Source organism: Coregonus clupeaformis, chromosome 20 (assembly GCF_020615455.1).
Source record: "Coregonus clupeaformis isolate EN_2021a chromosome 20, ASM2061545v1, whole genome shotgun sequence".
In the NCBI taxonomy this organism is placed as follows: Eukaryota; Metazoa; Chordata; class Actinopteri; order Salmoniformes; family Salmonidae; genus Coregonus; species Coregonus clupeaformis.
Genome location: NC_059211.1, coordinates 33,694,632 through 33,715,558, shown reverse-complemented (window position 1 = coordinate 33,715,558; position 20,927 = coordinate 33,694,632). Strand labels below are relative to the sequence as shown.

The window sequence follows — 20,927 nt, the reverse complement described above, 5'->3', positions numbered from 1 at the left end:
TGCCTTCTTCACAGCCTCACACCCACTATATGCCACACTATGAGCACCCCCACAGTTGCAGCACTTTCTTTGTACAGTCGTGGTCAAAGGTTTTGAGAATGACACAAGTATTGGTCTCCACAAAGTTTGCTGCTTCAGTGTTTTTAGATATTTTTGTCAGATGATCCTATGGTATACTGAAGTATAATTACAAGCATTCCATAAGTGTCAAAGGCTTTTATTGACAATTACATTAAGTTTATGCAAAGAGTCAATATTTGCAATGTTGACCCTTCTTTTTCAAGACCTCTGCAATCCGCATGCTGTCAATTAACTTCTGGGCCACATCCTGACTTATGGCAGCCCATTCTTGCATAATCAATGCTTGGAGTTTGTCAGAAGTTGTGGGTTTTTGTTTGTCCACCCGCCTCTTGAGGATTGACCACAAGTTCTCAATGGGATTAAGGTCTGGGGAGTTTCCTGGCCATGGACCCAAAATGTCGACGTTTTGTTCCCCGAGCCACTTAGTTATCACTTTTGCCTTATGGCAAGGTGCTCCATCATGCTGGAAAAGGCATTGTTCGTCACCAAACTGTTCTTGGATGGTTGGGAGAAGTTGCTCTCGGAGGATGTGTTGGTACCATTCTTTATTCATGGCTGTGTTCTTAGGCAAAATTGTGAGTGAGCCCACTCCCTTGGCTGAGAAGCAACCCCACACATGAATGGTCTCAGGATGCTTTACTGTTGGCATGACACAGGACTGATGGTAGCGCTCACCTTGTCTTCTCCGGACAAGATTTTTTCCGGATGGCCCAAACAATTGGAAAGGGGATTCATCAGAGAAAATGACTTTACCCTAGTCCTCAGCAGTCCAATCCCTGTACCTTTTGCAGAATATCAGTATGTCCCTGATGTTTTTCCTGGAGAGAAGTGGCTTCTTTGCTGCCCTTCTTGACACCAGGCCATCCTCCAAAAGTATTAGCCTCACTGTTCGTGCAGATGCACTCACACCTGCCTGCTGCCATTCCTGAGCAAGCTCTGCACTGGTGGTGCCCTGATCCCGCAGCTGAATCAACTTTAGGAGACGGTCCTAGCACTTGCTGGACTTTCTTGGGTGCCCTGAAGTCTTCTTCACAACAATTGAACCTCTCTCCTTGAAGTTCTTGATGATCCGATAAATGGTTGATTTAGGTGCAATCTTACTAGCAGCAATATCCTTGCCTGTGAAGCCCTTTTTGTGCAAAGCAATGATGACGGCACGTGTTTCCTTGCAGGTAACCATGGTTAACAGAGGAAGAACAATGATTTCAAGCACCACCCTCCTTTTAAAGCTTCCAGTCTGTTATTCTAACTCAATCAGCATGACAGAGTGATCTCCAGCCTTGTCCTCGTCAACACTCTCACCTGTGTTAACGAGAGAATCACTGACATGATGTCAGCTGGTCCTTTTGTGGCAGGGCTGAAATGCAGTGGAAATGTTTTTTTGGGATTAAGTTCATTTTCATGGCAAAGAGGGACTTTGCAATTCATTGCAATTGATCTGATCACTCTTCATAACATTCTGGAGTATATGCAAATTGGCATCATCAAAACTGAGGCAGCAGACTTTGTGAAAATTAATATTTGTGTCATTCTCAAAACTTTTGACCACGACTGTACACCATCTCCACACTTCCCATACTCATGCTCGCCTCCACACCTGGCACACCTATTTTTCTCGTTACAGACTGTTGCCACATGCCCAAACTTCTGGCATTCATAACATCTTAAAGGCTTCGGTACATAAGCCCTCACATAGTAACTCATATATCCTATTGTTACCTTATTTGGCAGTACCCGGTCCTTAAAATGTAACAGAATAGATGTGCTATATACCCTTTCTCCACCCCTTGTTGCTTGCAATTTGTGTACATTCACTAGAACGCCTCCTCTCAAATGTTCCTTTACCTCTTTAGTGCTAACACTCACAGGCACTCCTGTTATCACCCCTTCATTCCACTGCTTCCCTGCTTGATCAGTCCAGCTGCTCAACTCCACCTTACACTTCCCTATTTGCTTCACTCCGATAGCTTTTTCCCTCTGCGCCATGTCCTTACAGCACACCAACAATCTCTCATCTCTTAACACTCTTTAGCATTAACAACTTCCCCAATCAACTCTTTTATCACAGCCGTCAACCTTATCGGACTCATCGCCCCAACTCCCCCTTCCTCCCTAAACTTCATAATCACTATATGCTCCTCCTCACCTCCATGTTCCTCTCGTGTCTTATCTTGCCCTTTCTCTGCACTTTCTACCTCCGAACTTCCGCTAGCGTTGGAAGCTAGATTGCTCTCCTCAAACATCCTTTTCTGCCTCATCTCTACCTCCGTAGACCTCTCGCTCCCCTTCATACCCCTACTCCCTTTCTCTCCCGCTTTCTTTTTCTCTTTCTTACTCCCTCCTTTATTTGTACCACAATGTTCCATACTTGCTTCACTTTCCTCTCCATCACGATCTCCTACCATCTCTGACCCATTCATAGCACGGCTGTGCCGAACGTCCGCCACACCGAGTAAAGTTTGTTTGTTTTTCAACGATTTCAAAAATCCCTCTTCTGGCAGCTCGTCCCTCCAAGCAAACTCCTCGAAAGCAGGCTTCTTCTTCTTCGGCCAGATGGCGGAAGCGGATGATGAAGTGGATTTTGTATCTAATGGCGGTAGAATCAAAGAGAATTGGAATGTTGTCCAAAAGAATGGAAAACGGAGCAAAGTCGTGTACAGTGATGAGAACGTCCCTTCGTATCTAGTAGGAGTACGGTTTGTAAATGAGGAGCAGCTGATCGAATTACCAATCTTGAGGAATCAATTTGAGATATCCAAACTGGTGGAGTGAAGGCTGTGAGAATCACGAGAGGCGGGCTGGTTTAGATTTTTTGTGCTTCTGAGGATCAGAAGAAACGTGTGTTACGTCTCACCCGATTTGATAAGTTTAAAGTGTTGTGTGTGTCTCTTAGGAACAGGTCACCTTATATCTGGAGTCTCGTGGGAAGTAGATGTTGAAGAGATTAAAAATGTTCCTGGTGTGATTGATGCACATCAGATGAATCGTGTGGTGAATGAAGAAAAAGTGAAGAGCATTTGTTTTTTGATATGGAGTCTCTCCCTACTCAAGTGCAGTTAGGGTATATTAACTACAGAGTCAGATAATTTATCCCAAGACCAATGCAGTGTAATCAATGTAAAGCTTTTGGTCATGTTTCAAGTGTTTGTAGAAGGAAGAAGCCGAGATGTCCAAGTAGTGGAAAAGATCATATTATGTGTTATAAAAGTGATAAATGTGACATGTTGCAATTGTGGTGGGAACCATGAAGCCACGTCTTTTGAATGCCCCACAAGGGTGAAAGAGAATGAGGTGGCCAAAGTCAGGGCTATCCAGAGCATATCATATGCAGCAGCTGCTAAAAGGGTTGAGGGTTTGAATGGTGCACTTGAAGAGTCCATGGTGGTAGATAGGCCTTCACTGCAGGCTGCAGGGGTTGCCTTTCACCAGAAGGATCCTGACATTTTAAAGGTTAAGAAGGTGGACTTTGTGGCCTTTATAGCTATGGTGATAAATGGCACTGCCAAGGTGGAGAGAAGGTCCAGGAAGATAGAAATCATTGTGGAAGCGGCAGCGCGGTTCCTGGGGCTGAAAGATTTCTCGGCGAAGGAGTTACATGGAATATTGTCACAAGCCGTACCACCCTCTCAGGCCCTAGAGCCTGAGAAGGGAGATATGGAGAATTGAAAGAAGGAAGAAGTGGGAGTTTTGTTTTGTCAATGTACTATTTTTATTTGGGTGGATTAAGTTAGTTTCCCTATCACATATGGATTTTTTATTTTTATTTATTTTTTTACCTTGTTTTGGTTTCAACCCGTCCAGCTGGTGGCGGCAATACACCTTTTTGGGTTGTAGTCCGCCATAAAACCCACAGAAGAAGAAGAAGAAGCAAGCATGCTCAAGCCTATCGCCACAGATTTTCAGACTAAACCAATACTCAAACTGCCAATACTGAAATTAGCTATTTTTTCTTAGTTTATTTCACGATTGTATACCTAAAAATAGCTAACTAGCTAGCATTTTAACTGTAAAATAGCTCTTCTTCAAATTGACATTTTGTTTTGTGGACTTCCGGTTAGTACATTTCTGTCCAATCGCACCAACCGCCCCGCCCCTTCTGTGTGTAGCTAGAACCGCATGCGCAGATTTGTACCAGTCCAAATCCTTAGCGGTTTATTTAGCTAGCAAGTGAACACTTCTTCGTATTTTTACCTTTCATAGTGGCTAGATATGGCCGCTAGATATGACAGAGCTATAACAGTATTTTCCCCCGATGGACACCTGTTTCAAGTGGAATATGCACAAGAGGCTGTGAAAAAAGGCTCTACTGCGGTGAGTGTTATTAGCTAGCTAAATTAGCCAGTTTAGCAAGGCTAACGTTAGCTTTAGTTAACGAGTTACTTTCCATTCAGTCTTGCATTTGTCATACTTCATTTGCTTTGTGAATTTGAACTGACAATTTACTATGTCTGTGAAGAAGTATATTATCTAGCTAATTCAACTAACTAACTAACTAGCTAGCTAACTTTCTAACAACGAGATACTCATTCAGCGGGGACAGCATGACTTGCATGTTATTGCTAACCTACCAACTAGCCCAACTAGCTAGCAAACACAGGTTTTGTTCCAGGTCGTCTTTATTGCAGTCGCACTGCGCATATCAGAAAATTGTAATATGCTGACTAATCATTGTTCTTTTGTGTAGGTGGGCATCAGAGGGAAAGACATTGTCGTTCTGGGTGTTGAGAAAAAGTCTGTAGCTAAACTCCAAGAGGAGAGGACTGTACGCAAGATATGTGCACTGGACGATCATGTTTGTATGGCATTTGCAGGTAAAACCATCCATAACAAACATTTAGTCATACACCCAGTCCGAACCACCTGTCTTATCAATCTGATTAGCCTAGCAAACTAGTTATTATTGAGCCTTGCTGTAGTTATATCTCACTGATTTTCAATAATCTTTGATTTAATTTCAGATGCAAGGCCTGCTTTTTAGTTTGTGGAAGATCAGGCATTTTGTGTCAGTTTTGAGTAAAAGGTCTGAAATGTAGAATGTTGTGACTCAGACATTGTCCCTCTCTTCTGTCCTTCCAGGTCTGACGGCCGACGCTCGTATCGTTATCAACAGAGCCAGGGTGGAGTGTCAGAGCCACCGGCTTACTGTAGAGGACCCTGTTACTGTGGAGTACATCACACGCCACATCGCCACACTCAAACAGGTAGGCTGCATGCAAAACACACTGGTATGAACATTCTTCATTGCCACACTCAATCAAGGACGTGTTCATTAGGGAACACTGCAGTAAAACGTTTTGCAACAGAAAATAGAAATGAGTGTTTCTTGGTAGTGGTAGTCCATCCTTGATTCATTCAGGTTTCTTCCATTTGGTGCCTAATGAACATGACCCATGCAGGTAGTGTCTCTCACACAGTCAAACCCCCGTTGAGTAAGAATGTGTCTCTCTCTTTATCCCCCCTTCAGCGTTACACACAGAGTAACGGACGCAGACCCTTTGGTATCTCTGCTCTGATCGTGGGCTTCGACTACGATGGAACCCCACGGCTCTACCAAACGGACCCATCTGGAACATATCATGCCTGGAAGGTGTGTAGCACCGTTCTTTCTTATGTCCAGTAGATCACACTCTGCTATCCTGCTTTATGAGTAGAAAACATAACACACAGGCCCACACACTAATGCTGGCTTTATCCAACCTGTTTGGTTAATTCTTCACTTTGGGTGTGTGGTTTATTCAGCCTAACTATTTTGCAGGGTTGCTCAGTGTTCCATTTTCTGTGTGTAACCTCTCTCGACCTTCTCCCCTGCAGGCCAATGCCATCGGTCGCAGTGCAAAGACTGTCCGGGAGTTTCTGGAGAAGAACTACACAGACGAGGCCATCGCCACTGACAACGAGGCTATAAAGCTGGCCATCAAAGCCCTGCTGGAGGTAGGCTAACACAAGCACTAACAGTTGCTTGATTCACACTAAGGCCAACAAGACAAGCTGTACTAGGCTGGCCTGATTACGCATCCACCATAGTTGCTGGAAACGACAATGTGAAACAAAAAATATCTGAGCTGGCACAATATGGTTCATGTCGACCCTATAATGTGAATGGGGCAACTAAGTCACTAATGGTGGTTGATGGTAATGAACAGCATGCTAACCTCCTGACCCTATGCTCACAGGTTGTTCAGTCAGGAGGAAAGAACATTGAGCTGGCAGTGATCAGGAGGAATCAGCCACTGAAGGTACACACACTAAAAGCTTAAAAGTAGTTAACTGACAACTTATTCATTCTATGGACGCATGTCTTTTGAAATCATTACTAATTCCCTGTTTTGTACATATTTCTCTATCAGCTTTTGGAGTCTAAAGAAATCGAAACCCTCGTGGCTGAAATCGAAAAGGAGAAAGAGGAAGAGGCAGAGAAAAAGAAGCAGAAGAAATCCACATAAATCAAACTAGGCTGTCACATGACCTGTTTTCAGTTTGTGTGAGGATAAGATAGGCTTCAATAAGAATGAACACGTTAAACATCTCCTGTATCCTACACACATCCTGTATCCTACACACACACTGACTCTTGTCTCCATTTTATATTTTGTTCTGTAGTGTGGCTACTACTTCTCTGTTCACTGTTATGTTAGCACATTATGCTGACCCTGAACTGAAGCATTTGACTCAAATAATGCTGTTTATAAATAGAACCTTGAATAATAAAAGATTGTGCTTTGTATTTTTGACTGCTCAAAAGGGTCTCATTTCTATGTTGATAAGAGCAAAAGAACGGTTCCTCTTATGCTTTGTTGACCTGATGAGACAATGAGATGTGAGCAGTGCATTCTTATTTGCTTACAAGGGAAATAGAATAGAACCAAGAGATGCACATTTTCATTATGCATGATTGCAAATGGTATTGCATTGGGCAATTTAGTTGTGTACTGAGCTAGTAACCGAAAGGTTGCTGGTTTGAATCCCTGAGCGACTAGGTGAAAAATCTGTGGATGTGCCCTTGAGCAAGGCACTTAACCCTAATTGCTCTGGATAAGAGCATCTGTTAAATTACTAAACTGTAAATGTACTATTGCTTAACTTTTTTGTGTGCAAATAATAGGTTTCCACAGTATTTCCAGAACTGATGTAGTGAAATTGAATATGGTTAAAGTGCTCAACTTTGGTGATGTTTGGCTTCCAGGCAGCATTTATTCTCCGGGAAACACCGGTATCGCGTGCAGGTGTCATATTTTCACGTCATCGGGTAAACCAGCCAATGAAAGCACAGTATAACGGGAATCCCTCGCGCTTTCAGAGCGTCCTGCAGAATCAACATGCGCGCTCCACATGGCTACAAACTCGTGGCCACTTGCTGGGTGCGCGGGTCAGAAGAATGAATGAAAACCACTAAGGTAAAACCTGCTACTATTTGTCCTGTTTTTCTGTGATTCCTAGACTGGCATTTGCGACAATTCACTAGACCTGGTCAACTTGCTGTTTATTGGTGGTGTTAGTCAATAGCCCGCTAGCTAGCTAGCGACCACACGCGAAAACCAAAGGATTGATATGGTGAGGTCGTCTGAGAGATATCATAGCAAACTAATGTATTATATCTTTCAATTTAGATTAAAAAATCATGCCAACCACCGAAAACTCCACAAATGAAACTCAAAATCAGGCATCCCCGGCAAACAGTGGAAGTGGAACCGCGAATATCTCGGACACAATTGTGCAGGTGGGGGCGAGTGTCAAAGCCCCGATACCTTCTGTCAGTAGCCCTGCAATCCCCGCCACCATTTCGAAAGGTACAACGAAAGACCCCGAACCTGGCCAAACCCAGCCACAGAACGCAAATAATGGATCCAGTGCCACCCAGCTTCCCGTGTCCGTGATGCATGTTGCACCTACTACCTCCACCGTGACGGTCGCACCTGTCCAGGCAAGCGCTCAACCAGTTACCTCATCCATAAACTCAGTCGTGAGCAACCCGGCTCCAAAGGTGGTCATGACAACCACGGGACCGAGACCCATTTCTCCGGTGGTGGCGGGACCGAGAGTGAGCTCTCCAACGGTGACCATGAGCGCACAACCACCGGCGCGCATGAGCTCTCCTTTGGGACCAGCCGTGACTCGAGTTGCCACCGCGACCCAGGCACCGGGGAAGGCTGCAGTGATAGCCATACCAAGACCAACAACTTTTCAGCAACCAGCTGCATCCGTCAGACCCCCACAGACCACGTCTGTCCAGCTTCCAGCCAACTTTCAAATCCCGCCAGGTGAGTGCCTGCCTAGGCATCACCTGGGACTGATAGAAAAGCAAAGTGGAGGGAGTAGTGATATTGGGGGAAAAAGGTAGTGGCTCTTTCTCAATTCATCCTTCCTCGATTCCTCTCGCCTCCTTCTCAAACCGCATTGAAGTTCCAAGGTCCCTCCCCTCCGACCTTCTCCTCCAATGCATTTTGAGAAGGAGCAGAGGAGAGAGGACACAAGGAATCAATGGAAGATTAATTGGGAAAGGGCCTGTGTGCCTATTAAGGGGCACTTTTTAACATAGACACTGGTATGGTGCAGTGAAGTGCCCCTTTTAATGTGATGTTCTGTCAACAGGCATGGTGCTCATCCGTAGTGACAGTGGTCAACTGATGCTGGTGTCCCAACAAGCTTTGGCCGCAGCCCAGGGCCTCGCAGCCAGAACTCCTGGCACTGGGACCTCTCCTAGCTCCAGGCCACCCGCCACGCAGGTGTGTGTTTGTGTTTGATAAACTGTGACAGGTGTCTGATCTTATACTATGTACAGTACCAGTCAAAAGTTTGGACACACCTACTCATTCAAGGGTTTTTCTTTATTTTTTCTATTTTCTACATAGTAGAATAATAGTGAAGACATCAAAACTATGAAATAACACATGGAATCATATAGTAACAAAAAAAGTGTTAAACAAATTAAATATATTTTATATTTGAGATTCTTCAAATAGCCACCCTTTGCCTTGATGACAGCTTTGCACACTCTTGGCATTCTCTCAACCAGCTTCACCTGGAATGCTTTTACAACAGTCTTTAAGGAGTTCCCACATATGCTGAGCACTTGTTGGCTGCATTTCCTTCACTCTGCCATCCGACTCATCCCAAACCATCTCAATTGAGTTGAGGTCGGGGGTTTGTGGAGGCCAGGTCATCTGATGCAGCACTTCATCACTCTCCTTCTTGTTAAAATAGCCCTTACACAGCCTGGAGGTGTGTTGGGTCATTGTTCTGTTGAAAAACAAATGATAGTCCCACTAAGCCCAAACCAGATGGGATGGCGTATCGCTGCAGAATGCTGTGGTAGCCATGCTGGTTAAGTGTGCCTTGAATTCTAACTAAATCACAGACTGTGTCACCAGCAAAGCACCCCCACACCATAACACCTCCTCCTCCATGCTTTACGGTGGGAACTACACATGCAGAGATCGTCCGTTCACCCACACCGCGTCTCACAAAGACACGGCGGTTGGAACCAAAAATCTCAAAGTTTGGACTCCAGACCAAAGGACAAATTTCCACCAGTCTAATGTCCATTGCTCTTGTTTCTTGGCCCAAACAGGTCTCTTCTTCTTATTGGTGTCCTTTAGTAGTGGTTTCTTTGCAGCAATTCGACCATGAAGGCCTGATTCACACAGTCCCTTCTGAACAGTTGATGTTGAGATGTCTGTGACTTGAACTCTGTGAAGCATTTATTTGGGCTGCAATTTCTGAGGCTGGTAACTCTAGTGAACTTATCCTCTGCAGCAGAAACAACTCTGGGTCTTCCTTTCCTGTGGCGGTCTTCATGAGAGCCAGTTTCATCATAGCGCTTGATGGTTTTTGCGACGGCACTTGAAGAAACTTTCAAAGTTCTTGAAATGTTCCGTATTGACTGACCTTCATGTCTTAAAGTAATGATGGACTGTCGTTTCTATTTGTTTATTTGAGCTGTTCTTGCCATAATATGGACTTGGTCTTTTACCAAATAGGGCTATCTTCTGTATACCCCCCCCTACCTTGTCACAACACAACTGATTGGCTCAAACGCATTAAGATGGAAAGAAATTCCACAAATTAACTTTTAAGAAGGCACATGTGTTAATTGAAATGCATTCCAGGTGACTACCTCATGAAGCTGGTTGAGAGAATGCCAAGAGTGTGCAAAGCTGTCATCTAGGCAAAGGGTGGCTATTTGAAGAATCTCAAATATAATATATATTTTGATTTGTTTAACACTTTTTTGGTTACTACATGATTCCATATGTGTTATTTCATAGTTTTGATGTCTTCACTATTATTCTACAATGTAAAAATAAAGAAAAACCCTTGAATGAGTAGGTGTGTCCAAACTTTTGACTGGTAGTGTGAATGGAAGATTAATGTGTGTGTTAGGGCTGTCAATGTGTGTGTGCACTAGATTTCCGCATTACTTTGAATACAGACCCAGCTGTTATGTCATTTAAAGGTGTCTGCAGCGACTGTCGTGAGAAAAGCTGAGAATCCAGGGGTGATCAGAGTGCCTCCTCCTCCTAACCCCCATGTGACCACAGCACAGAGAACCCCCTTGGTTAAGGTACGCACGCTAATCTCTGGTCTCAAGCAATGGTCAAGTTCTGGTTTAGTGTATGATCAAACTACAGGTATGGTCCCAGTAGTGGTTTGATTAGTGGATAAAGAGTGGTTAATATAGTGGGGTAACATTGGACATTACCACTATGACTTTTCAGTTACCATTTTCTGTGTGTGCGTGCGTGTTTTGCTCCGCTTCACTCCAGGTGGTAGGGGCTGTTCTGACCCCTCCTGCAGGCCAGAGCCAGACCCCCAGGCCTATGATCCGCCCAGTGGCCCCTGTCACAGTCACCCGTTCTCCTGGCCCTGGTCCTCTCATCATCCCAACCAAACCCACCAACACCCCCAGGGCCACACCCCCCAGCATCACACCTGTGAGTCAGACCGCCGACTGGGATTGGCTAAAGCTATTGTTTAGCATGTTATCTCTGGGTCATGTTCATTAAGGTGTAATGCTACAGAATGTTCAAATAGTAATGTATAGTGTGCAGAATATAAATGATTGTCTGCCAGGTAGGTGGGGAATTTTGTCAGCTCTATTCATTACATTTCTATTGGCACATTTCACATCTTTGGATACACCCAAGGTTAGTATGTCTTTCTGTTGCTCAGTATGACCTCTGACATGTCCCATTATGCTCTCTGTTCAGGAGGTCCTGGAGAATGTGAAGAAGTGTAAGAACTTCCTGGTGACGCTGATCAAGCTGGCCTCTAGTGGGACCCACTCTGCTGACATGGCCAAGAACGTCCGAGAGCTTGTCAAGAGCCTGCTGGTACACACACACTGTGTAAAATAAATAATACAGATAACGAGCTATAATGTATGCTCACAGTTTTTTGAAAATTATATTGTTTTATACTAATACAGTTGCTCAGAGAAAAATATTTTGTTTAAGAGGTTTAAAAATAAATCTAAAAAAATAAATAATTAGCCTTTTTCTATAACGTTTTATGAGATTGAAGAACACATTGGGAGGGATCTTAGACAATTCGTCCATACGTAATCTTTCCAGATCCTTCAGTCGCACTTATGGACTGCCCTCTTCAATTCAAACCACATGTTTTCGATGGGGTTTAAGTCTGGAGACTGATATGGCCGTTGCAAAATGTTGATTTTGTGGTCAATTAACCATATCTTTGTGCACATCCTGTCTTTGTGCACATGATGTCTACAACAGAGGACATTTATTAACAAGCTCTTATTTAGCTCTTATTTAATGTGGGGGGGAAAATTACACTGCTCTGAAAACCCACCAAACTATTCCTGAGATATTTACCTATTAGAAACAATTTGAATATCAAACTCACAGAAATGATAATTACACAACTACACACATTTACCATAAAAGTAGCTAATTGTGATGGTAGCCATTTTGAAGAATCAGAAAGAAAAAATGATTAAGGTGACAACCCCACACGTGATATCATTGAAAAGCCCAAAATGTCCTCTCAAAGGTACAATAGGACCTAACACAGTGGCATGTATGGCCTTAGAGATACGGACCAAAAACAAATGTCCATTATAAAAATGACTTGCTGGGTCTCAGGAGGATATACAGTAACATTTTAGAGTAAGACTAAAATACATAAACTATGCCTTCCAATAAGGAGAAAGTAAAGGGTGCCGTGGCCTTCCTGTGAAGAAAAGTTATAGAATTTTAATTTCATATAAAACCTTTTTGTTTGGAGTCAAACTTGTGGCTCAGGATTATAGAGTAAAGAAAAATAGAAGTGTCATTTTAAACACTTATTGGATAACAGCTCAGCACTGTGTACTTAAAATGTAATATATGGTGTTTGTTAATCCTGAAGTAGATATACAAAAATATCTAATGGGGGTTTAACTGGGTTCGTAACCAGGGAAAAGCACGCACTCACATGCTCACACTAGAATAATAATCACAAGTTCTAATGCTTTCTCATACACACTTTTTTTCCTGGCACTCTGTCTTCTGTCCTCCAGGATGGGAGACTTGAACCTGAGGAGTTCACTGACCAACTCTACCGTGAGCTCAAGTCTTCTCCCCAGCCCTACCTGGTGCCCTTTCTCAAGGTGATGTGATCAGAGAGAAACACCAACGCATTCAGACCACAGACACGTTCAACCCAGCTTGTCACAGACTGGACATTCTCTTCCTTATTCTTCTGCCTCTCTACTCCTCTCCTCCTCTCTCATTCTCTCTCTCTCTACTCCTCTCCTCTTCTCCCTCTCTGTTCTCCTCTCTCTCTCCTCTCTATTCCTCTCTCTCCTTACTCCATGCCTCCAGAAAAGTCTCCCAGCTGTGCGGCAGCTCACCCCCAACCCACAGCTCTTCATCCAGGAGGTTGACCAACCCAAGCCACAGGCTCCAGCCGCCTCCAAGGCCCCGGCCCCCACTCCAGGCCGCACCCCTACCCTCCTCTCCACCAACGCGAGGCCTGCCCACCTCAGCGCTGCTAGTGGCCAGCCAATCAAATCCACCCAGCTAGTAAGCCACACCCTCTCAATGGTTACCCCTTTTCACCCAAGCGTCAGGCAGAGGTTTCCATCAGGATGTAAGGTATTCCTTTTATTCAACACATGCCAATCATACATATCCTATCGATCACCCATATACCTATCACACAAACGTCAAGCATGATCCCAGGTCAGGGCTCCTATATTCTCAGGTCTATATCCATTCAAAAGCTCTGGGCTTGGAGACTCCAACCCTGTATAAAGTACCTGAGGTTTACATAGTAATCCAGTTAGTGTAATTGAGATGTAGAGTCCCTGTTGTGTAGCAGGCAGCTCACTTCTTGAAGTTCTTCTCTGTACTTTGTCTTCATTCTCGCTCTCCTAACACACAGAGCCCTGAGGTTAGGCCTAATTATGTTAGAGCCTAGGCTGAGGACTAACTAGGTTACAGCTACTGTTCCCAAAATGAGGATTCTCATCAGTTCTCCTCTGCAGACAGAGACACACAGCTCTCTCACCTTCAGAGGGAAAACTCATAATGTGGAGAGCAATCACAACATTATTCAGATTTTCTGTAATGGTATTTCCTTAATTAACAGTGTGATTGCCCCCAGTTTTGTGTGAATGCCCAGAACACATTTACATACACGAATGGCCCAAACTGTGAGAAGAAAAGCTCTGTATGAGTGGATGTAGTTCTGTTCGTTTTGAGTTTTAGGAGCATCACACTCAGCATTATTCTTCACTCCCTGAGTAGATCAGATCCATGTCCAGATGGTCTGGTTTGTGAATGGTTTATCTAATTGTGTTCCAGAGGCTCATTTTGAGGTGTGTTTGCCCCACCACAGGTGATCCAGCAGCCTAGAGGTGTGGTGTATAAGCCTGCTGTGACAACCTCCGCCCCGGCCCATACATACCTGTCTGTTCAGAACAGGAGCCTGGCCAAACCCATGGTCCTACAGTCAGGACAGCACTACAACACAGGTAGAACCACACTCACACTCACACAGCACCACAACACAGGTCAACCACACCTTACACATCAACTGGCTAAGGCCTTGTTCTCCTCAGTTCTTTATGTTGTCATCTCCCTTGTTGTCCCCCTAGGAGCTATTGTCAGGCGGACTCCTTTCCTGGTCCCACCTCCTCCAGCCCAGAGACATCCCTTCAAGGACAGTGTTGGTTCCTTCAGGTAACACATACATTTGTGACCAGAGCCTGTTGTGTACTGCACTAGTATGTATGGAGGGTCCAAATATTGCATAGCTATTCACTGAACGCTAATTCACTCTAAGCCAGACCCCAGTTATCTTGTGTGTCTGAGGTAGATTTTTTTGTCTGTTAACTCTGTTTATTTGCTTACCTCAGGGAGGAGGATGACATCAACGATGTGGCCTCCATGGCTGGGGTCAACGTAAGCGAGGAGAATGCCCGTATCCTAGCAACCAACTCTGGGCTGGTGGGCTCTGTGGAACGATCCTGTCAGGACGAACCCTTCCTGTCCCCAGCCCCGCTGCTCACACACATCCTCCACACTGGTACCCACAATCCTCCTCTACTGCTCACACACATCCTCCACACTGGTACCCACAATCCTCCTCTACTGCGCACACACATCCTCCACAATGGTATCCACAATCCACCTTTACTGCTCACACACATCCTCCACACCGGTACCCACAATCCTTCTCCACTGCTCACACACATCCTCCACACCGGTACCTAGTAAAGCTGTACAACTTCGGCACTCCTTCTGAGCTTTAGATAGGTGTCATGCCTCTGGTCACCAGCAGGGTGCAATGTTGATTAGAAATGGACCATTCTTAACCTCAGATAGAGAAAACAATGAATCTCCCTCTCGCCTCAGTGTTTCAAAATTGTAGGAGAAATTAGCAGAATGGAATTAGTGTGGCATAGTGGTGATGTCAAAATGTTTAGAATTAAAGGTTTTATATGATGGTGTGTTCATCTCTCTCAGGTGAGAAGTTTGGAGTGTCTGAGGTGGGGTCAGACGTGATCAGTCTGGTGTCTCACGCCACACAGGAGCGTCTCAGAGACCTGCTGGAGAAAGTCACTGTGGTGGCACAGCATCGCAAGATGGCCCTCAAGGTGTCCTACCCTGGCATCATTATATTATACACACTACAACAGCCCTACCCTGACATCATTATATTATACACACTACAACAGCCCTACCCTGACATCATTATATTATACACACTACAACAGCCCTACCCTGACATCATTATATTCTACACACTACAACAGCCCTACCCTGACATCATTATATTATACACACTACAACAGCCCTACCCTGACATCATTATATTATACACACTACAACAGCCCTACCCTGACATCATTATATTCTACACACTACAACAGCCCTACCCTGACATCATTATATTCTACACACTACAACAGCCCTACCCTGACATCATTATATTATACACACTACAACAGCCCTACCCTGGCATCATTATATTATACACACTACAACAGCCCTACCCTGACATCATTATATTCTACACACTACAACAGCCCTACCCTGACATCATTATATTATACACACTACAACAGCCCTACCCTGACATCATTATATTATACACACTACAACAGCCCTACCCTGACATCATTATATTCTACACACTACAACAGCCCTACCCTGACATCATTATATTCTACACACTACAACAGCCCTACCCTGACATCATTATATTATACACACTACAACAGCCCTACCCTGACATCATTATATTATACACACTACAACAGCCCTACCCTGACATCATTATATTCTACACACTACAACAGCCCTACCCTGACATCATTATATTATACACACTACAACAGCCCTACCCTGGCATCATTATATTATACACACTACAACAGCCCTACCCTGGCATCATTATATTATACACACTACAACAGCCCTACCCTGACATCATTATATTCTACACACTACAACAGCCCTACCCTGACATCATTATATTCTACACACTACAACAGCCCTACCCTGACATCATTATATTATACACACTACAACAGCCCTACCCTGACATCATTATATTATACACACTACAACAGCCCTACCCTGACATCATTATATTCTACACACTACAACAGCCCTACCCTGACATCATTATATTCTACACACTACAACAGCCCTACCCTGACATCATTATATTATACACACTACAACAGCCCTACCCTGACATCATTATATTATACACACTACAACAGCCCTACCCTGACATCATTATATTCTACACACTACAACAGCCCTACCCTGACATCATTATATTATACACACTACAACAGCCCTACCCTGACATCATTATATTCTACACACTACAACAGCCCTACCCTGGCATCATTATATTCTACACACTACAACAGCCCTACCCTGGCATCATTATATTATACACACTACAACAGCCCTACCCTGGCATCATTATATTATACACACTACAACAGCCCTACCCTGACATCATTATATTCTACACACTACAACAGCCCTACCCTGACATCATTATATTCTACACACTACAACAGCCCTACCCTGACATCATTATATTCTACACACTACAACAGCCCTACCCTGACATCATTACATACACTAGCAATACAACAAGGGTCTCCATCTACAATTCTGGAGAGCTACGGGGAGTACAGGCTTTTGTTCCAGCCCAGCAGTAACACACCCGATTTGGAATATTCAACTTATCAAGCTCTTCCTCTCTGCTGGACCATGATTAGGTGAATCAGGTGTGTTACTGAAGGGCCAGAGTGAAATCCTGCACACCCAGTAGCTCTCCAGAAACCCTGCACTACAACATTATTACCAACATGATGCCCTCATAATACACATACTACAACCATAACACCGTTTCACAACTAGTACTACAGCTGTTCTAGAATCCTCATGGTCTCTGTGTGTAGGAGGACTACAGTCACGTTCAGACCAGTAACGTGCGTTCCCAGCTCCACTTCCTGGAAGAGCTGGAGCGTCTGGAGAAGCAGAGGAGAGACGATGAGGAGAGGGAGACACTGCTCCGCATTGCCAGGGTACATGTTGCAGAGTTATGGGGTTACGGTTTTGACAAGGGGTCAAGAAGCTACTAAGACAGGGTTTATAGGGATTTGGAGTATTTTGCATTTTGCGGTGATGGGTGCTATATTATTAATATTAGCTACTGTGTATTAAGTTATTGGAATTAAAAACAAATGTTGACTGGATGATTATAGTATGCTGAGGACATGGTTACTCATGCTTACTTACTTAAGCTGTCTGGTCTAGATGAACTATTGTAGACCCCTGCTGCCTCCAGACTGTGAACATCTGTTTGTGTTTATTTTATTCTTCTTCACAGAGTCGCTGTAACACTGAGGACCCAGACCAGCAACTACTGAAACAACGGGCCAAAGAGGTTTGTGTGTTATGTAATTGTGTGTGCGCTTGCTTTACGTGAATTTGCGTCACGTCAGCTTTAACTCTTCAATCAGACTCCCATTTCCAAACAGTTAGAGGGAGGGACTGTCCCCAGGGATGGACGAGTAGAACACACACACACCTCATCAGCTCATTAAGGCTGTGTGCTTTTACTGGTAGCTGCTAAGTGAGCTTCATTTTATAGCACAGTGGTGGAGCATTTCTTTAAGTTTTACCCCATCTAACCTAATATATACTTTTTAGAAGTAATGTTTGGGAATTCTATAATGCCTGCTATTTCTTAGACTAATTGTTCATTTAGTAAATCAGATGTGTGTGTGTGTAATGTTTGGCTGGGGGGTTGGAGGGGATGGGGCTGTAGCTAGATGAGACAGAGCCAGCGGTAGGGTACTGGTAATAAAGAGGGAGGAGAGGAGAGACTTTGAGAGGTTGTTTTCTCTCCGTTGGTAGATCGCTCACAGCAACAATGTTCCCAGCGGTCTCTCCACGGCAACAGCAGAAATCAACAAAATAGTTTCATTTACATACCCAGCCTGTGTGGGTGTGTGTGTTCAGACTCACCCTACACAAACACACACACACACACACACACACATCCAAGCCCCAGAGAAGGTACAGCTGTAATTGGAGCTAATTTTAATGGAGTCTGTTTCTGGGGCTGGAGTTGAGGCCTGCGGCAGGCACAAAGCTGAATCAAATTAAAACACCTACGGTGTGTGTGAGGTTGTCGCTATGTGACCTTTACAACACTATATATTAATTGGTTGAGATTTAGCTAGTGTGATTCTTTATTGGCTCACTGTATATCGTTTTATAGAAATTACCCTAGCGTCACACTGTTTTAGTTATTCCTTAATGAGCACTCAACTTCCCATCCTTTAGAGCAGTGTTTTCCAAACTCTGTCCTGGGCGTCCAAGGGGTGCACATTTTTGTTTTTTGCCCTAGCACTACACAGCTGATTCAAATAATCAAAGCTGGTGATGAGTGCTATGGCAAAACCCAAAAATGTGCACCCAAGGGGAGGGCTCAGAACCGAGTTTGGGAAACCCTGCTTTAGAGGGTTTTACAACCCCCCCCCCCTCTCTCTCTATAGCTCCAGCAGTTGGAGCAGGCTCAGCTGCAGCACAGAGAAGCCAACCTCACTGCCCTGGCTGCCATCGGACCTCGCAGGAAGAGACCACTGGACTCCAATGGAATCCAGGTATGTACAGTGTGTGTGTTATTATACTGAGAGAGTGGATGGAGGTTCTTGGTTATCAGTGATCTTATGGTATCTGTGGCTGATTTTCAATCTTTGAAATCAGGTGGGCAGGGGATGTACCAGGTGGTCAGGGGATGCTTGTATGAGGAACACCTGTGTTAGTGTCGCCGATAAGAAACAACATTCAGGGGAGACTAGACCTGTGAAGCGAAGGAGCAGACATGCGCTGGACTGTTAGTTTAGGTTAAAGAGCGTCTAATTGAACTGAGTTTATTTAATTCCCTGGCCCTGCAGGCGATGGGTTTAGAGATGAAGCTATGTAAACTGAACACATTAACTGCTGCCTTTGAACTGCGTTACCTAGAGGACCCTGCAGCCTGAGGAGCTTTCCTCTCCTGCCTCCTCTCTCTTTCCTCTGTAGCGCTACAGGGCCTTCCTTTCTGCTCTCTCAGGCATCGCCTCTGTGTGCCAGAATGTGAAGGAGAAACGGAGGGGGGAGAAGGGAAGCTGTCTGGCATAATGGTGATGTCGAAAGGTTTAGGATGAAAGCTTTATCTGTTGGTGGGTTTATCTCTCTCTCTCTCTCCTTGTGTCTTCCTCCTCTCTGTTGGCCATTCATCTCTCTCTATCTCTCTCCCTCTTTCTCTCTCTCTTTGTTGGGGTGTTCTTCCCCCCTCCACCCCCTCTCTTTCTCTCTCAGGTGGGGCCAGGTGGCATTATGTCAGTACTACAGAGGGCTGGGGTTCAGAGAGTGACTGGGGTCTCTCTGAGGGACTTGCTGTTCTGTCTAGAACAGGACCCTCCTCTACGACACTCTCTCACTCTCTACAAGGGCCTGCTCAGATAGTTTGTGTGTATACACTACACTAACACACACACACACACACACACACACAGTGTGGTTAAACAGCTTAATACTATCAGTCTCTCTCCCACCATTTGTGCCAGATTATGTGTGCCTTAACACTCTTTCAGATGTTGTATATTATATTTATTTTGATATTTTTATTATTTTGTTGATATTTTTGTTATGTATTATTATTTTGTTTTCTAACTATTTGTAGCACTGTCAGCAATGTCACAGAGTTCTGCTGATACATGCTGAGAGAGAAAGATTGTAGTCAGGTTGGCAGGACCATTAAAAAAAAAAAAATTGCACTTTTTGAGAGGGACAACTCTGTGTGAGAGAAGAGGTCAGAACAGTAGAAGTCAGCTCTGTGTGTTACAGCCTAAAGCAGTGACCCTCTGCCCTTAGTGTGATTCAGAGAGTGGTCTGTGGTGAGGTCACTGACTTTTTCCCTTGTTTTTCAGTTCAGTTTCATGCTAATAATATCACAGATTGATGTCTGTGACAGCCATTCCTTACTCTGTTTACATGGTTGACCTGATAATTGTAAACCTGTGACAATTAAATTAAGTTAATAGCAAACCATAGTTGAACGTTGTATTGTGTACTTTTACAGTATATCAGGTATTCTTTGTTTATTTCCTCATTACTCACAGATTTTCATGAAAATGTTATGCTTGATAATTGATACCTTTTTAGGTGGTCACGTGGAGGAAAAATAGTGATCCTTCAGGGCGTGTGTGGAAATGTGTGTCAGAGAATTGTGGATGTGTTTGAGATTCATTATTCCACTACCTCTGAATACAGAAGAGAAGAGCTTTAAGGCACAGCGCTACATCTGGCTAGGAAATACAGAGAGTGTGGAAAGAATGAAATGGATCAGAATTCTTTCAGCTGAAAAGACTGCTGACCTCTAACTTAACAGTAAGCTAGGCAAACTGACAGTGTGCCAGTTAAAGAAGAACCTGATAGTAGAGATGAATGCTGACGATTTAATGTGGAGGTTAGCTACTTAGACTGTTTCATATAACTGTGCCAGTTACAGCAAATGGTTAGAGTATTTTAATTCATGTGATTACTGATTGATTAGGTGATTGCTGAATTATTGATCATCGTCGGCAACGTTAACGATCTCGTCATGTCCCACCGCTTCCTGTTCCTGTCTCAGATCAAAGACAAGCCCCTCCCTCCTCTGACAGCTTGTCAAATCCAGGAAGACAAAGGCACTTTAGCCTAGTTAATATTCAGGAATTGCTTATGCATATTCATTAACAACTTTCCGCTAAACTCTGAAGCAGGTGGAATATTTACCATGCCACCTAAAATTAATGGAAACCTCCCCCTTAACTT

At 44.1% G+C, this 20,927-nt stretch overlaps 2 protein-coding genes across 2 annotated transcripts; both read left to right on the top strand.

The window, feature by feature from the left end:
• The first annotated feature begins 4,183 nt into the window (after nucleotides 1–4,183).
• psma8 (proteasome 20S subunit alpha 8) lies at nucleotides 4,184–6,805 on the top strand. The gene is made up of 7 exons (XM_041838604.2): nucleotides 4,184–4,392; nucleotides 4,766–4,892; nucleotides 5,158–5,282; nucleotides 5,546–5,668; nucleotides 5,893–6,012; nucleotides 6,255–6,317; nucleotides 6,429–6,805. The coding sequence occupies exons 1-7, from the start codon at nucleotides 4,291–4,293 to the stop codon at nucleotides 6,522–6,524; spliced, it is 756 nt and encodes a 251-aa protein (XP_041694538.1). The 5' UTR covers nucleotides 4,184–4,290; the 3' UTR covers nucleotides 6,525–6,805.
• A 587-nt stretch (nucleotides 6,806–7,392) lies between these two features.
• On the top strand, nucleotides 7,393–20,164 carry taf4b (TAF4B RNA polymerase II, TATA box binding protein (TBP)-associated factor). The gene is made up of 16 exons (XM_041838603.1): nucleotides 7,393–7,475; nucleotides 7,689–8,339; nucleotides 8,671–8,804; nucleotides 10,535–10,642; nucleotides 10,845–11,012; nucleotides 11,289–11,411; nucleotides 12,602–12,691; nucleotides 12,906–13,106; nucleotides 13,924–14,059; nucleotides 14,183–14,267; nucleotides 14,444–14,613; nucleotides 15,054–15,184; nucleotides 17,018–17,143; nucleotides 17,449–17,505; nucleotides 18,623–18,730; nucleotides 19,431–20,164. Exons 2-16 carry the CDS (start codon nucleotides 7,700–7,702, stop codon nucleotides 19,575–19,577), a joined length of 2,424 nt encoding a protein of 807 aa, XP_041694537.1. The 5' UTR covers nucleotides 7,393–7,475; nucleotides 7,689–7,699; the 3' UTR covers nucleotides 19,578–20,164.
• The last annotated feature ends 763 nt before the right edge of the window (nucleotides 20,165–20,927 follow it).

Excerpts from the sequence above, each read along its gene's own strand:
- taf4b (XM_041838603.1), top strand. The coding sequence starts at position 7,700 with ATGCCAACCACCGAAAACTCCACAAATGAAACTCAAAATCAGGCATCC. Across the intron at positions 10,643-10,844 it reads AGAGAACCCCCTTGGTTAAG|GTGGTAGGGGCTGTTCTGAC; the intron begins GTACGCACGCTA and ends GCTTCACTCCAG. Across the intron at positions 14,614-15,053 it reads CACACACATCCTCCACACTG|GTGAGAAGTTTGGAGTGTCT; the intron begins GTACCCACAATC and ends CATCTCTCTCAG.
- psma8 (XM_041838604.2), top strand. The coding sequence starts at position 4,291 with ATGGCCGCTAGATATGACAGAGCTATAACAGTATTTTCCCCCGATGGA. Across the intron at positions 5,283-5,545 it reads ACATCGCCACACTCAAACAG|CGTTACACACAGAGTAACGG; the intron begins GTAGGCTGCATG and ends TCCCCCCTTCAG. Across the intron at positions 5,669-5,892 it reads GAACATATCATGCCTGGAAG|GCCAATGCCATCGGTCGCAG; the intron begins GTGTGTAGCACC and ends TCTCCCCTGCAG.